The sequence below is a fragment of the Myxocyprinus asiaticus genome, chromosome 18 (genome assembly GCF_019703515.2).
Source record: "Myxocyprinus asiaticus isolate MX2 ecotype Aquarium Trade chromosome 18, UBuf_Myxa_2, whole genome shotgun sequence".
Taxonomy (NCBI): domain Eukaryota; kingdom Metazoa; phylum Chordata; class Actinopteri; order Cypriniformes; family Catostomidae; genus Myxocyprinus; species Myxocyprinus asiaticus.
The window spans coordinates 16,353,364-16,371,168 of NC_059361.1; the positions used below are offsets into that span (position 1 = coordinate 16,353,364).

General features: G+C 39.6%; 1 protein-coding gene and 1 pseudogene across 1 annotated transcript in view; both read left to right on the forward strand.

Moving 5' to 3' along the window:
- LOC127455844 (uncharacterized) overlaps positions 1-10,991 on the forward strand; it is a 38,121-nt gene extending 27,130 nt beyond the window's left edge. The window contains 11 exon segments of the mRNA XM_051723992.1: positions 809-859; positions 1,735-1,858; positions 1,962-2,352; positions 2,354-2,884; positions 4,352-4,618; positions 7,147-7,362; positions 7,504-7,795; positions 8,078-8,869; positions 9,160-9,387; positions 9,838-9,975; positions 10,008-10,991. Coding sequence (XP_051579952.1) covers positions 809-859; positions 1,735-1,858; positions 1,962-2,352; positions 2,354-2,884; positions 4,352-4,618; positions 7,147-7,362; positions 7,504-7,795; positions 8,078-8,869; positions 9,160-9,387; positions 9,838-9,975; positions 10,008-10,991 — 4,014 coding nt within the window.
- Positions 10,992-12,360: 1,369 nt separating this feature from the next.
- Positions 12,361-17,436, forward strand: LOC127455845 (extracellular calcium-sensing receptor-like; annotated as a pseudogene).
- Positions 17,437-17,805: the final 369 nt, after the last annotated feature.

Consider the following 17,805-nt stretch of genomic DNA (forward strand, 5'->3'; position numbering starts at 1 on the left):
TACTCCTTCTACGGCTCCTGAGGTACCGCATAAGGGAGGCATGTGAGGACGGGATATAGAGCACAGGTAAATTGAGGATGATTTGTCACCAGCTCGCACCTTGCGTTTCTCCTCTCCATCTACAGTGCCTTCACCTGCCCCACCATGATGATCTTTGGACGGCGCGCATGATGTGATCAAATGCTTCATGCTTCATGCTTCATTAGTGAGACATGTGCGTGTTCAGGTGAGATGTTTACCGTAATTTTCCCCCGTGGGTGTAAAAACGGGACGAAGTGGCCTCTGAGACAACCATGCTTGAAGTTTTCTTGTCTAAGCCTTAAAAACAAAAAAACAAATGGTGTTCACCGTGTTGGAGTGCCGAGGTTTGCCACGGGTGCCATTCATTCCAGAGCTGCACGAACAGCTTATTATGACTTAACGTTTACCCTATTCAGTGAGAGTTCAAATTTCTGGCACTGTCGCCTTGCGGTGCTTATTAAACATGCTTTTCGTTTTCAATGCTGTTGTGAGCCGGGAACAGAATACGTCTCTGCATCTCTACATTTCCACTGTTATGAAGGACAGTTCGAACTGTTTTTACCATGGTGGGAAACATGCCATAAGACAGCTATGCTGCAACGCAAAGATTTTAGGTGCCTGAATATTGTGTAATAGCCCTCTAACTTTCCCTGCTGTCACGAGCCGGAAATTCGGTTCTTATTTGTGCAAAATAAAGGAAATAAACTTCAGATTGGAAAATTGAAAAATGCGCATACATACATACATGCACAAGTTCATGGAACATTTTCAGTATGCCTGATTTCACAATGAAGTGTCACAGATGAGAAGCACACACATCTCTGAAGCTCTAATGCAGGTACTCCTCTAAAATAACTGGCAGTTATGCTCTAAACTTAATGTTTGCACTTAGATTAATTGCAAGTATTTGGCAGAAACTATGCGCTGCTTTTTCTGCGCTTTCATTTTGTTCCTATACTTATTTGAGCTTTATTATAATAAGGTAACATACTGATCATGCATTTACACACTAACGTAATGACTGAAGTTTGCAGTCATTAATTCAGATGTTAATGGTGATGGTGCCTGTTAAACGCGTCTTAATACCAGGCAATAAACAGGGAACAAACACACAGCGGGAGTGTGTGTGTGAGAGAGAGACAGTAAGTTAAAACTAATGCAATAGGTGAAATGATTTCCTTTTTTATATGTCAAAATGACGAAGAGCATTTGAAATTATCCATCAATGTTTAAAAAAAATCAGTAAATGACTGAGAATTTTCGGTTAACAGAACCCCTGTCTGTACCCTTCAGTCAAATATTCTGAGGAGATATATATATATATTAAAAAAAATACAAAAAAAAAAAAAAAAAAAAGAAAAAAAAGACTTTCTCAACCACATCAAATAGCTTCTGAAGATACTGTATGAATTTATGGATTTAGTCATATGGATTACTTTTCTGCAGCCTTTGAGTGCTTTTGGACCTTTAGTGTTTTGTTACCCATTCACTTGCATTGTAGGGACCTACAATTTATTTCTGAAAGGTATACACATCTGGGATGGCGTAAGTGTGAGTGAATTATGAGAGAATGTTCATTTTTGGGTGAACTATCCTATTTAAGAATATAGTAGCATAAAAGCTATACAAATATTATATGAAATCAAGCAATTAATTATACAATTCAATACAAATACAAATAATCGTATATGACTACTGCTTCTTTTGTCATAGTTGCCTGTGTCCGTGTGCAGTGAGAGCTGCCTCCCGGGCACTAGGAAGGCTATTCAGAAAGGAAGGCCTGTCTGCTGTTATGACTGCATTCCATGTGCAGAGGGAGAAATCAGTAATAAGACAGGTAAAATGGCATTAAAAGTGTAAAAAGTGTAATGCTGTCCATTGGTCAGTGACTTGATTATGTGATTTACATTCAGATAATCTTTTTCCAAATTCCTTCACAGATTCTAGTGACTGCTTTCCTTGTGATTTGGAGTATTGGTCAAATGAAAACAAAGACAGATGTATATTAAAAGTGGTTGAATTCCTTTCCTATACAGAAATCATGGGGACCTTGCTTTCTATTTTTTCATCCATTGGGACATTATTAACGACTATTGTATCTTTTCTGTTCTATCTTCATAAAGAAACACCTGTTGTCAGAGCCAGCAACTCAGAGCTGAGCTTTCTGCTGCTCTTCTCATTGACTCTGTGTTTTCTCTGTTCACTTACTTTCATTGGTCGGCCCACTGAGTGGTCCTGTATGTTGCGTCACACAGCGTCTTGGATCACATTTGTCCTCTGTGTCTCCTGTGTTCTGGGGAAAACAGTAGTGGTGTTAATGGCCTTTAAGGCGCATTGCAGGAAGCATTGTCATAAAATGGTTTGGGCCCATGCAGCAAAGACTATGCATTTTTTCCTTAACTTCAATTCAGGTGATTATCTGTGTGCTTTGGTTAACGATATCCCCTCCATTCCCATATATGAATCTGAAGCATTACAGAGAAAAGATCATTCTAGAATGCAGTTTAGGCTCAGCTTTTGGTTTCTGGGGTGTGCTGGGTTAAATTGGTCTTCTAGCTTCCCTTTGCTTTATTTGAGCTTTTCTAGCTCGGAAGCTCCCTGATAACGTCAGTGAGGCTAAATTCATCACATTCAGTATGCTCATATTCTGTGCTGTTTGGATCACATTTATTCCAGCTTATGTCAGTTCCCCTGGAAAATTCACTGTAGCTGTGGAGATATTTGCTATTTTAGCTTCAAGCTTTGGTTTACTATTTTGCATATTTGCTCCAAAATGTTACATAATTTTACTAAAACACAAAGAAACAAATGATGGTGAAATCCTCATCCAAATCTCTCATGTAATAGACAGTATAGCTGTATAAAATTTGTGTTACCTTTTACATATCTGAAACCAACAGATATGTTACCGAACATTTTTTATTTATTTTTTTAAGATCTCTATTTTGTATATCACAAAGCATAATAAAAAAGCCTTCAAGCACAAACATATGTGCATGTGGGTGTTTAGGCTTAAAGGTTAAACATTACTGCCTAGACAGACAGCAAAAAACACACTTTATAGACAACTGAACTGGTGGATTCACAGTTCATATCATGAGTAATAATGGCTACACAATAGCACCGCTACTTTCAGGGTTGTCTGACCCATTAGTTCTGCTCTCCACAGGTTGTGGGAGGCTCGTCAGCACTAGGCACAATGGACACTCACTGACCATCTCCATTAAAGCCATGTTCTGGACCTGCATTGTGTACTACCTTATAAAAAATGACATTGACTTGTTGCATTTAACAAGAAATAGACGTTTTATTTAATGGCATGCATTCCTTAAGGTACAAATTATGGTCATTTATTTGGTTTATAATTTTTATTTATATATCAATCTAAGTGTATGCCTCTAATGTGCACATGTTATGTGTTAAGCCTTATACATATGTAATAATAAATGCAAACCAAATTCATTTGAATCAAATATTTTTACTGAAATTGTTAAAAAAATAAAAATACTTCTGACTGGGTTGAGGTTGTCCATGTAACGATTGTAGGAATGAGGCGTGAGAAGAAGGATCTATGTGCAGGCTTTTTAATTAAATCTCAGAAAACTAAACACAAGGAACTCGAAACATAACCAAAGAACAAACCGTTACATCCATACAGGTTAACAAAGGACAAAGACAGAAAGAACACAAGGGCAATATATACACAGGAACTAACAAGGTTAACAAGACACAGATGGGCTCAATCAAGGGGAACACAGAGAACAGAGACACAACAAAAACAAAAACCAGTCTTCAAACTAAAAGTCTTTATCCTTCTACCGACCTCTAGTGGCTGCTAGGGAGAATGTCCCAAGTGTTACAGAGCCCCCCATCTAAGGAGCAGCTGCTGATGCTCCATGACATATAAAACAAAACAAACAAACAAAATAGTTCATAGGAAGCTGAGACTCAGGGGGTGGAGCAGCAGGAGGCGGAGGCTCTGGAGATGGAGCCACAGGAGGCAAGGGTTCAGGGGGCGGAGCCGCAGGAGGCAAGGGTTCAGGGGACGGAGCCATGGAAGGCAGAGGCTCCGGAGATGGAGTCACAGGAGGAAAGAGTTAAGGTGGTGGAGCCACAGGAGGCAGAGACTCAGGGGGCAGAGCCACAGGAGGCGGAGCAGCAGGAGGTGGAGTCACTGGACAGAAATCAGCAGACTAGATGGCAGTCACTGGACAGGGGTCAGCAGACTGGATGACGGCCGCTGGACAGGGATCATACTGGAAGTGGGTGGCTGCTGGACACTGAACAGACTGGTAGCTTTTGTCTGACTGGTGCTGACCACTGGATTGAGCAACAGACTGGTCAACGACTGCTGGGGACTGGACAGGATCTTCGATGGTCACAGGAGACCGAACAGGCTCGAAAGTCACTGGGGGCAGGATGGACTCATTGACTGCCTCAGGGAACTGGACAGGCTCAATGAGTACAGAGAACTGGTCAGGCTCAATGAGTACATTGAACTGGGCAGGCTCGTGGACAGCCTCGGGGAACTAGACAGGGTCATTGACAGCCTCAGGGAACAAGACAGGCTTGTCAACAGCCTCTGGGAACTGGACAGGCTCGTCGACAGCCTCGCGGAACTGGACAGGCTCGTCGACAGCCTCGGGGAACTGAACAGGCTCGTCGACAGCCTCGGGGAACTGGACAGGCTCGTTGACAACCCCGGGGAACTGGCCAGGCTTGTCAACAAGCTCGGGGAACTGGACAGGCTCAGGGAACTGGGGAGGCTCATCACCAGCCTCGGGGACCTGGGCTGGTTCATCGACAGCCTCAGAGAACTGGATAGTCTTGTCGATGGCCACCATGGTTAGGAGCGCTGGCAGCAGCTGGGGATTGGCCTCTGTGGCAGGGAGCGCTGGCAGTGACTTTGGAATAGCCTCCGTGGCTGGCAGCACTAGCAGCGACTGGGGAACGGCCTCCGTGGCCAGGAGCGCTGGCAGCAACTGGGGAACAGCCTCCATGGCCGGGAGCGCTGGCAGCAACTGGGGAATGGCCTCCATGGCCGGGAGCGCTGGTAGCGACTGGAGAACGGCCTCTGTGGCCGGAAGCACTGGCAGCGACTGGAGAACGGTCTCTGTGGCCGGAAGCACTGGCAGCGACTGAAGAGCAGGGGCCCTTCTCCTCCTCCTCTTCCAGACAGCCGGGAGCACTGCTCAACCTCCATGGCCGAGGACGCTGGCACTGGGATGGTCGAGGCTTCAGGCACTGGCTGTAGGACGGACAAGGCTTCAGGCGCTGGCTCTGGGACAGACGAGACTTCAGGAATTGGCTCGTTGACCCTGGCAGGCATGGGCACTGACTTGTTGAACATGGCAGGCGTGGGTGCTGGCAGCAGCATGGGATTACTGCCATACCCCACAGTGTAAGGGGAGAATGTAAGCCTCAAATCATAGTCAATGAATTCGACCAAGGAAAGTTCACATTTGCCTCCTGGCAGACAGAAGTTCGCAGGCTCATTTAGTCCGAACCGATAGCAGTCCTTGAGACAAATATCTCCCCAATTGAAATCCTGAGCAAAACTGCAGAACTGCTCTGTGTATTGCTTGATGGAATCACCTCCTTGTCCGAGAGACAACAATTGCCAAGTCGCTAGATTTATAGTCAGGTCAGTTGTTCTGTAACATTTGTAGGAACGAGGCATGAGGAGGATCTATGTACAGGCTTTTTAAATAAAACTCAGAAAACTATACACAAGGACCTCAAAACATAACCAAAGAATGAACCGTTGCATCCATACAGGTTAACAACTGACAAAGACAGAGAGAAAATGAGGGCAATATATACACAAGAACTAACAAGGTTAACAAGACACAGCTGAGATCAATCAAGGGGAACACAGAGAACAGAGACACAACAAAAACAAAAACCAGTCTTCAAACTAAAAATCTTTATCCTTCTATAGACCTCTAGTGGCCGCTAGGGAGAATGTCCCAAGTGTTACAGTCCACTTCGCTTTCCACACCAGATTTTCTTAAAGTGGTTATTTTAAAGTAATTAGATCCACACACATCCAAATTACATTACTAAGCCTGCAGAATGAGAATAATAAGTTAGTATATTGCAAAAAAACACACACACAAAACACACAAACGTAGTTCAAAAAGTTGCCCAAGACAGGATTCCCATGGTCATTAAAAACCTGAAAATATGAAAATATCAGGCAATTTTAAAATAGTGAATAAACAAAAAATCTTTCTAAAGAAAAAAATTATTTAGTGAATAAAAAATAACAATAAAATAATCTAGTTATGGTTAGCGGTCACACTTTATATTAGGTGGCCTTAACTACTATTTAATACATACAAGACTATATTTTTACTGTGTAACTACATGTTGTTCTGCAAAATTCCCACATTTATTGCTATTGAGGTTGAGGTACGGGTAGTTTTAAGAGTAAGGGTAGGGTTAGTGTTAGGTTTTGGGGTAAGGGTTGGGTTAGGGGTAACGTTAACAGTGTAACTACAAATGTAATTTAATGCAAGTACGCTAAATGTAATTGCAATGCAACAACATGTATGTACATAATAAGTATATTGTATCAAATGGTTAAGTACATAGCACCTAATATAAAGTGGGTCCTGCTTAGCTCTAAAATATTTAATTGGCATTAAATTGCTCTGTGTGTTATCCCAATAAAATAATTTCTAAATATCATTATAAAGTCATCACAAACGACTGAAAAAGTGATGGAAATTAATTTGTCAAAAGGTGTGGGAACCCTGAGAAAAGTGTGCGAGGATTGGTGCAAAATGGCCAACATAAACAATTAAAACAACCTTAATATGCAAAGAGAGCAAAAAATAATATATCAAAAGAAAGCTTTATAAATATTCAAATGCACCATCAAATTACATAAAACTGACTCAGATTTCTAAATCAAACATTAATCCAAACAAACATTCTTGATATTTTACGGCCTTCTTTCCCCTGATTTACGTCAAGATGAAGCACCGTGTCATTTGCCCACAGAGGATTAGTACCTTCATCTCTATAAATATCACAAATTCCTTCCTGTTTACCCTATTGCAATGCCATACTGTACCTGGCACATCTTTTATACACATGAACATCTCTATTTAATGAGAGGATGGAGCCATTCTTTGCACTCATGCATCTAGTAATGACCATCATTACTATTACCAGAGCAAATGAAACTGCTTGTACTCTGCGAGCAGAGCCTGCATACCCTCCGTTATGGAAAGATGGAGACATCATACTTGGAGGAGTTTTCTCCTTCCATAGCAGCTGGGAAGTCAGACAACTAACATATTCAGTTATGCCTCCTCCTCTGAAGTGTATCAGGTAAGCAACACCTGAAATAGTATACAGTGTCTCAGGTTCTATAAGTGCAAAACTTACATTTACGGTTCTATTTTCTTACCAAAGCGACATCAAATTGAGACATGAGTACATGACTAACAGTTTCAATGTTGTTTAATCAAGCCTTAATTTCAGAGACTTCCAATATGCACAGTCCATGCTCTTTGCGATAGAAGAAATCAATAACAGTTCCACTTTGCTGCCGGGGGTCCAACTGGGCTATAGGATCTATGACACATGTGGTTCGATGGCAATGGCTGTTAGAGTGACTATGGCTCTTGCTAACGGGTATGAGAACACAACCTCCGAAGGGCCCTGTACAAAGCAAGCCTATGTGCAAGCCATTCTAGGAGACACAACCTCATCGGCATGCATAGCGATGGCAAAAAGTATTGGACCATTCAACCTTCCAATGGTATGAATTCCTTTTTTTGACAAATAATGATCACAAAAGCATCTTCCATGTTCCTATGTGGCTGTACAGTCATAATGTAAATTATTTTATTAACATAAATGAATCTAACATGCAAATTTTACTATTTCAAGTTGTTCTGGTTGTTGTTTCATTTATGTCAGAAACATGAGCAGAAAAAAATTGAATTATGAATATGAAAATACTTGTACTGAGTAATAAAAAAAATGCAAGCTACTCATGAATACACAAAAAGAGGTATAACATTGTTTAATTGTCTCTTAGATCAGTCACTATGCTACTTGTGAGTGTCTCAGTGACAAAACCAAGTATCCTTCATTTCTTCGAACTATTGCAAGTGACCACTACCAGAGCAGAGCACTGGCAGAACTGGTCAGACACTTTGGCTGGACCTGGGTGGGAGCAATAAGAACTGATGACGATTATGGTAACAGTGGGATGGCCACTTTCACTAAGGTGGCAGAGCAGATGGGTATCTGTTTGGAATATTCTCTTCCGTTTTTCAGAACCTACCCTGAAGACAAAGTAATGAGAATAATTGAGCAGATAAAAAGCTCTACTTCTCGAGTGATTGTGGGATTTCTTGTGCACTGGGACTTGGAGGCTCTACTGCATAAATTTGTTGAATACAACATCACAGGATACCAGTGGGTAGGTACAGAAAGCTGGATCTCTGATTCAGTAATTGCCAGTATGGATAAGCACCACATTCTACAAGGGGCCATTGGGCTGGCTATACCCAAAACACAGGTGACAGGCCTAAAGGAGTTCATTATAGACATTAAGCCACTAAAGTCTTCAGGCACTGCCATATTTACTGAGCTCTGGAAAGAACTGTTTCAGTGTCAATACACCACCAAAAATTATTCAACATCCACAACCGCATGTACAGGCAATGAGGAGCTGTCTCAGATGCAAAACACATTCACAGACATGTCACTCATGCCTATCTTCAGTAATGTGTACAAAGGAGTGTATGCTATTGCTCATACACTTCATGATCTTCTGGGCTGCAAGGAAAAATGTGCCACAAAGAAACAGCCTGATCCTTCAACAGTGGGTTTTAAAACACTATTTTAATATCACACATTTATTTGTAAAGTATCAGCTGTTAAAGTGTTTGCACTTGAAAAAACAAGTAGTAAGTGTAGTACTTAAATAAAAGCGAATTTATTGGTAGACTGTTTAGATGTGTAGACTAAGAATGAACTCATTTATCAGTGGGGTTAGGGTTAGGATTATCAGTAATTTGTTAATACAGAGTTAGGGGTTAGGGTTAGGTTTAGGATTATCAGTGGATCATATGTGACTTGTTATTATATAAAAACTTCTGTCAATTTTTCCAGTTTCTGAAGCACCTGAGAAGGGTTCATTTCAATACCAAAGATGGCGAGGAGGTTTATTTCGATAAGAATGGTGAAGTAGTGGCAAAATATGAGATAATAAATTGGCAACCAAGTAAAAAACAACATGATGAATTTGTCACTCTCGGCCTTTATGATGCCTCTCTTCCTGTAAAAGATCGTTTGGCATTGAATATGGCTTCAATTGTATGGGCAAATAATACCACAAAGGTGAGAATAAGAGACAAAAACATGTGTTATTAAAACAAATTGAGTGCATCGTGTCAATGACTCAGATCTAATTTTTTGTATGATTACCATGATACATGCAACAGTATATAAACAAAGTTAAAGGGATAATTCACCCTAAAATGAAAAGTGACAACATTTATTCAACCTCATGTTGTATCAAACCCACCTACTTTTCTTTCTTCTGTGGATCACAAACGGAGGTTAGGCAGAATATTAGGTACTGACAGCCTCATTCACCATTCATCTTTTTTTTTTCTCACTAAAATAAAAATGAATAGTGACTGAGGGTGTCGGTCCCAAACTTTCTGACTAATCTCCTTTTGTGTTCCAAAGAAGAAAAGTCAACAGTTTGAAAACACATGAGGGTGAGTAAATGATGACATGATTTTCATTTTTTGGTAAACTAACTCAGAAATCTTTGGCCCACAGGTACCTGTGTCTGTTTGCAGTGAGAGCTGTCCTCCTGGCACTAGGAAGGCTGTGAAGAAAGGAAAGCCAATATGTTGTTATGACTGTATACCATGTACAGCAGGAGAGATCAGTAACATGACAGGTAAAAGTAACAAAATTAAAATGAAAAAAAATAATAATTCATAAACCTACTGAATCTGTCTAATCTTTATTTGTGGTACATTTGTTATTATTATTATTATTATTATTATTATTATTATTTTCTAATAACAGATTCTATAACATGTCTGCGGTGCAATCAAGACTTCTGGTCAAATCAGAAAAAGGATGGATGTGTTGAGAAGGAAACTGAATTTTTGTCTTATAAGGAGATCATGGGAATTTTGCTCATGACCATTTCAATTATTGGTGCATTTATAACAGTGTTAACTGCATTCATATTCTTTAGATATAAAAATACCCCAATAGTTAAAGCTAATAACTCAGAGCTGAGCTTTCTGCTACTGTTTTCACTGATGTTGTGTTTTCTCTGTTCACTTACTTTTGTTAGTCAGCCTTCTGAATGGTCCTGTATGTTGCGTCACACAGCGTTTGGGATCACTTTTGTCCTCTGTATCTCCTGTGTGCTGGGGAAAACAATAGTGGTGTTAATTGCCTTCAGGAGTACAATTCCAGGCAGTAATGTCATAAAATGGTTTGGGCCTCCTCAACAGAGACTCAGTGTTCTTGGTTTTACTCTCATACAAGTGCTTATTTGTGTGGTTTGGTTAACAAAATCTCCGCCTTTTCCTTTTAAAAATCTAAATTACTTCAAAGAAAAGATCATATTAGAGTGTGATGTAGGTTCACCAATAGGTTTCTGGGCTGTTCTAGGTTATATAGGATTCCTTGCTCTCTTGTGCTTCATTCTGGCTTTTCTGGCACGGAAGTTGCCTGATAACTTCAATGAAGCCAAATTCATCACATTCAGTATGCTCATATTTTGTGCAGTTTGGATTGCCTTTATTCCAGCTTATGTCAGCTCTCCTGGAAAGTTTACTGTGGCTGTGGAGATATTTGCTATTTTAGCCTCTAGTTTTGGGTTGCTATTCTGCATCTTTCTTCCAAAATGCTATATGATTTTATTTAAGCCAGAGAAGAATTCCAAGAAGCATATGATGGGCAACACATGAGCTATGATCTGTATATTTCTATTTTAAACATATGTAAATTTGGTAAGATATTGATCGAAAGAAAATATAACAAGAGATGTAAAATTACATTGATGTTGTCAATGAAAAATGTATAATAAAATGTGGTTTAATAACTTTTTTATCCTGTGCTGAAAAAAAATGGGCCCCTCCTTCCTTAGAGAGCATTTTATTTTTCTCAATCTTTCATAGTGACTTTTTTTTCTTAATGTTGCCCTCAAAGGGTCCATGACACCTGGAGAGAGCTATTTGCTAGGATTCCCATTCATCTCAATGGCTGTTGCTTGACTGGTGCACATAGCCCATCCCCGGAAGTACACAACCTGCATGATATCATCTTTGCTCTTGGGCACTCAGTTTCTAAAAACAGTTTTTAAGCGATTCACCTGGGCCGTAAATGGCACGTGACTAATTACTTTGGATCTGCAAAAAAATAGGCATCATATACATTGTATATACAAACAGCGCCAACCTGCATCTCAGAATAGCATTCTGAGATGTTATTCTTCTCACCAAAATTGTACAGAGCAGTTATCTGAGTTACCGTAGACTTTATTAGTTTAAACCAGTCTGCCCATTCTCCGTTGACCTCTCTCATCAACAAGGCATTTCTGTCCACAGAACTGTCGCTCACTGGATGTTTTTTTTTTTTTTTTTTTTTTTTGGCACCATTCGGAGTAAATTCTAGAGACTGTTGTGTTTGAAAATCCCGGGAGATCAGCAGTTACAGAAATACTCAAACCAGCCCATCTGGCACCAACAATCATGCCATGGTCCAAATAACTGAGATACATTTTTTTTCCCCATTCTGATGGTTGATGTGAACATTTACTGAAGCTCCTGACCTGTATCAGCGTGATTATATGCACTGCACTGCTGCCACATGATTGGCTAATTAGATAATCGCATGGATGATTGTTTGGTGCCAAATGGGCTGGTTTAAGTATTTTTGTAACTGCTGATCTCCTGAGTTTTTCATACACAATAGTCTCTAGAATTTACTCTGAATGGTACCAATGGTAGATGTCTACATAGACTCCTTTACAAAAATGCCAGAAATTTGTCCATGCAAAGAGTATGTGTCAGTACTAATGGTTTAAATTTTGTCTCATGTATCCCTAAATATTACATGTTAATTGTTAAAGGGATAGTTCACCCTAAAAATGGGTTTGGAACATAAGTACTCTCATTTATGTTCCAAATAGTGACAAAATGTTATTTTATGGGAAAACGATTCCTTTAATAAAACTTTAAAGTAACTAATGTAAAGAAAATGTTATGTAGCATTCCTTTCCAGTAAAAATACAGCATCCTTGATAAAATAATATCAATATTCAAGTTTGCTTACACAATGATGTTTGCAGTAGATGAGATTAACACAGACTCAGATATTCTCCCTGGAGTTACACTGGGATACAAGATTTACAATGATTGAGAATCCACAGACATTTTAAGAGTTGCAATGACATTGGTAAGTGGTGTGGAACAGTCAGAAACAGAAGCAAATTCCAAGCTATTATTGGACACTCTGGATCAACAACAACGATGAATTTTGCAAGGATCGTTGGAAGATTTAATATACTGGTGGTAAGAAATATCTTCTTTTGCAATTTAAATGTATGTCTTGATAATTCTAATGAAAAGTTTTAAATATTTTCAGCTGTATGTCTTTTGGACAAAAATTTGTGTAGATGCTACTTTTTATCAAAAGTTACACATTGTTTTTTCTCCCCTGTCTTTATAGATCAGTCATTTTGCTACATGTGCTTGCTTGAGCAATAGAAAGGAGTACCCGTCCTTCCTCAGAACTATTTCAAGTGATTACCACCAGAGCAGAGCACTGGCTCAGCTAGTCAGACAGTTTGGCTGGATGGGTGGGGGCATTAAGCAATAAAATAATTATGGAGTGAATGGCATAACCACTTTCATTATGGCTGCTCATGAGGAGGGGGTGTGCATTGAGTACTCAGAAGCTTTTGAAAGTGCCAGTCCATACAATGAAATACTGAGAATTGTGAATGTTTTCAAAAGTTCCACAAACGGTTATAACGGCCTTTATGTCACACATTGAGATCAATATTACAGGATTGCAGTGGATCGGAAGTGATGCCTGGATCACAGAGGACTCTCTAGCAGATATCCAGGGTCATAATTTGCTTATTGGATCTAAAGGATTCACTGTTCGTAATGCTCAGATTCCCAGACTAGGCTCTTTTCTACAGGAAGTCAACCCTTTTCAATTTCCTAACAGTGTGTTTCTCTGAGTTTTTTGGGAGTATGTATTTGAATGTTCTTTGACTCCAAGTGAAATAAGGAGATGTATTGGAAACCTAAGAAATGTGCAAAACCCTTTTACTGATTTAACTGACTTAGGTTCTCTGATAATATCTACAGTATAAAGCTGTTTATGCAGTGGCTCATGCAATGCGCAATCTGCTCTTGTGTAAGCAAAACAAAAGTTTGATTGCTAATGCCACGTGAGCTTATTCAAATAAAGCCTCGGAAGGTGAGATCAGATAATTCTGTCCACATTAAATGAAATATTCACATACTACAAAAGATTAGTGTAACCAGTGGAACCAGCAGACACTAATGTATTCCTTCAATTATGTGCTGAAGGTCTTAAACTCCTTGCAATCTGTAAATTTCACCACACAAGGGGGTGACAATGACTTTTTTGACAGCAATGGAGATTCACCAGCAAGATCTGATCAATCTATAAAGCGTTAATAAAGAGAAAATACAGGTAGCAACAATTGGCTACTATGATGCTTCTTTCTCTAGAGGTCAGCGATTATCGATGAATAGTGTTCAAATAGTCTGGAGAGAAAGAAGCAACATGATAGGGCTTTTTGTATAGATTCCTAAACATAAAATTTTTACATTTGAAATTACAGCTGAGCGAATACATATGATCATGTTTGTGTAGGTATTGGTATGTGGCAGTTTCCTGTGTCTGTGTGCAGTGAGAGCTGTCCCTCGGGGACTAGAAAAGATGTGCAGAAAGGAAGGCCTGTCTGCTGTAAGGCTTTATGGTTGTTTAGATCAGTGTTACTATCAGAAATAATTAACAATTATTTCTTTAGTTATTAATCAATATTTAAATTAATTAATTGGATCTAACTCATTAAAACCTCATATGGGGCTCCAGTAAATGTAGTGCGCTACGTTTACTAGCAGGTTTGGTTATTAGCAATAAATAATAATTATCAAAGATAATTATTAATTATTAAAATCAATAGAACATTGATGAGAATCAATGTTAGCTTTTCTAATTCTTTAAATCAACAATTATCAAAGATAATCGTTAATTGTTAACATCGATGAAACATTAATTAAAATTAACACTAGCTTATTGATCATTCAAATTCAACAATCATCAAAGATAATTATCAATTATCAAAAATCAATAGAATATTAATAAGGATTAATATTGACGGGGCACCACCCTGGAATCAGGGACTAATAACCAGATAGTAACAGTCTCAATATTAGATTGTTTTCTTAGGAAAATCGACATCCGAAGAATAAACAATGAAGAAAAAAAAAAAACAATGAATGAAGGCTTGAATCCAAGCACTGACATCCCGTCAGCATGACACAGGTGTATGCAAAACAAACCAAAACACTTCTCTTTGTAATATAAACAAAGTTTATTTATGCAGCAATATCAATTAATAATTAATACAGTGCAGTCAATAAACTTCCGACTTACAACTACAAACTAAACAGTGATATGATTAGATATGGAAATCAAAATAATCCTATAACACATAAGGTGTGTGTGTGTGTGTGTGCGTGTGTGTGTGTGTGTGTGTGTGGGTGTGTGTGTGTGTGTGTGTGTGTGTGTGTAAGGAGGGACGCGCACAAAATGGCGGACATGACTCTCATGGAGAGTATGTCACGCGAGACTTCCGACCAGAGAATATGGCCCCAAATGTGGGCGGAGAGAAACCAGTCAATGGTGTCTACCAGTTTACCGCGTGTGTCTGCTTGTACGATAGCTTAGGGACAACGCTGAGCTTTATCACGAAGCTATCTACTAGCCAAAAATGTGTGCGAGAATGTTTTTGAGGGGTCGCGCGTGTGTGTGTGTGTGGTTAGTACGAGAGAGAGAGAGAATTAAGTGACGGCCTCAAAGCCGGTTTCGCGATCGTGGGAGAGAAAGCAGCTGTTAGTTTATCACTCAGGGACGCGGTGGACGGCTCGTAAACCGTCCCGCGGTCTTTGATTCTTTAATGGATAAACTCAGTTTGCCAGTCTCACCCGTGATGGCGGAAATGCACAACAGTCCAGTGTGGTTGGACTACAATACAGTAAATTCGTGATAATTAATACCCTGAGTGTTAATAATGAGCGGACATGGCGGTCCGTAAACTGAACAAGCAATAACCTTGATACACAAGAATAACACACTATAATATTTTATCTTTGCCCAGACGTAAACCTCTTACTTGAATCGCATGAGAAGTGTGTTCATCCGTCCTTTAACTCAGAATCGGTTCCTCGAGGCTCGGGTGATGACATGAGGCCATTTCCTCGCTCTGTCGGCAGGCGGTATGGCTGCTGATTCTCGGCGGGCTGGCGGAGAAATCAGCGACGTCGACTTGATTGAAGATGGAAGAGAAATCTTTTCTCTCTTCACTTCTGCAGGCAAACGGATGAAGATGCGGATTGCTCAGTGGTCTCCTTTGGATCCGTTAGAGTGTTTGGTGGAACACAGAGTAATCTCAACTCGTCCAGCGTGATGGAGATTGTATGGCCACAGTTTCAAGTCGTACGTTACTTCCTTGTGCCAAGAGGTGACACCTGAGAGCAGCGATGAGCTGCGTCTACACACAGCAAGCAAAGTTGCTGGAAGCAAATCCCGGAAGCATTTCAGAGGTATTTCTACTCCTGATGATGTCATGGTTGAGGTGCGTTCTGTCGTGTGCCTCATCCAATAGGAGTTGAGAGTTCGATCCTTTAGTGAGCAAGGCTTCATGGGATTTGTAGTCTGTTTTGGACTCCCTTTGTTTGATTTTGGCACGGTTTTTATCGGTAAAATGTATCACTTGTTATGTGGGGGCCTGAGTTAGGTTGTACGACTGTGTTAGGCCTGCCTTTGTCTTCTGTCTGAATACATGAGGCCCAACACTGCTATTGTGACTGCATTCCATGCCCTCCAGTAGAGATTAGTAACAGAACAGAACAAGTTTATTTATTTATTTATTTTTTTTTATATTATTAATATTTTTTTAAGATGTGTTTTGTAACAATATAAGGGCTAATATTTTAGCAGTGTTTTATACAGAATTATTACATAGCTCTCTGGAATACTTGATTGTGATTGGTCAATTGCGGCATTCTGCGGTCGAATAATGACAGCTCAATTGTACTATTTGACCGTTGTCCTTCCCTGGCAATCAATCTCCTACAATGTGTGCATGTTATGGCTCTTGTATTACTCCACGGTCTCTTTCTTCTCACGTAATGAAATAATTTCAATGCAAATCAATATTTTATGTAAATGTACTTTATATACTTATTTGGTTAGTAGTCCTGTAATAAGTGCTTAACGTCAGGGTCCTGACTGTACATTATCCCTTGATTATTTTATATTTGATTTGATTTTTTCTAGATCCACATTCCATGCAACAAATGCCCTGTTGCACAGTGGTCAAATACAAGTGGAGATGCTTGCATTCCAAAATAAGTTGAATTCTTGTCATATGATGTAAACATGCAACTCTGTTGTAACCATGCTTATTTTCTATATCTACAGAAGCACCCCTATTGTCGAGCCAACAACTCAGAACTGAGCTTTCTGCTGCTCTTCTCACTGACTCTGTGTTTTCTGTGTTTACTTACTTTCATCGGTCGGCCCACTGAGTGGTCCTGTATGTTGCGTCACACAGCATTTGGGATCACATTTGTCCTTTGCATTTCCTGTGTTCTGGGGAAAACGATAGTGGTGTTAATGGCCTTCAAGGCTACACTTCCAGGACGTAATGTCATGAAATGGTTTGGGCCCTTGCAGCAAAGACTCTGTGTTCTTGCAATCACACCATACCAAGAAAATATCATTTTAGAATGTAATTTAGGCTCAGCGATTGGTTTCTGGGCTGTGCAGGGTTATATTGGTCTACTAGCTGTCCTTTGTTTTGTCTTAGCTTTTCTGGCACAGAAACTACCTGATAACTTTAATGAAGCCAAACTCATCTCATTCAGTATGCTCTTATTCTGTGCTGTTTGGATCACATTTATCCCAGCTTATGTAAGTTCGCCTGGCAAGTTCATTGTAGCTGTAGAGATATTTGCCATTTTGGTCTCCAGCTTTTGTTTACTGTTCTGTATTTTCTTGCCAAAATGCTATGTAACTTTACTAAGACCTGAAATGAACACTAAAAAGCATGTCATGGCAAAGACATCCCATGATATCCATTAGCCTATTAGTCGCTATTAGAGTGTTAGATTAAACATTAACAGAGTATGTGAAACTGATATGCACTGATAAACATTTTAAATGGTAGTGTGATCCCTTGTGGTCACAAGACCTCAGCAAATTGCGTCTTTACTCCAGCAAGTGTCAAAAATACATATGATTATTTAGCGTTTTTGATCTACTTAGAATATGTCTTAACTTTGGCAGTCCAATCAAATTATTAATCAAGAAAGAAATGTTAAATTTCATGGTTTACATTCTGGTCCATTCATCACACTGGTGGTGGAAGGTCAAGTCAAGCGCATTGCATTGTGGGATAAAGTACCCAGCGCAATGTGCTCTGTTGTATGCACATTCTAGCAAATGTAATAG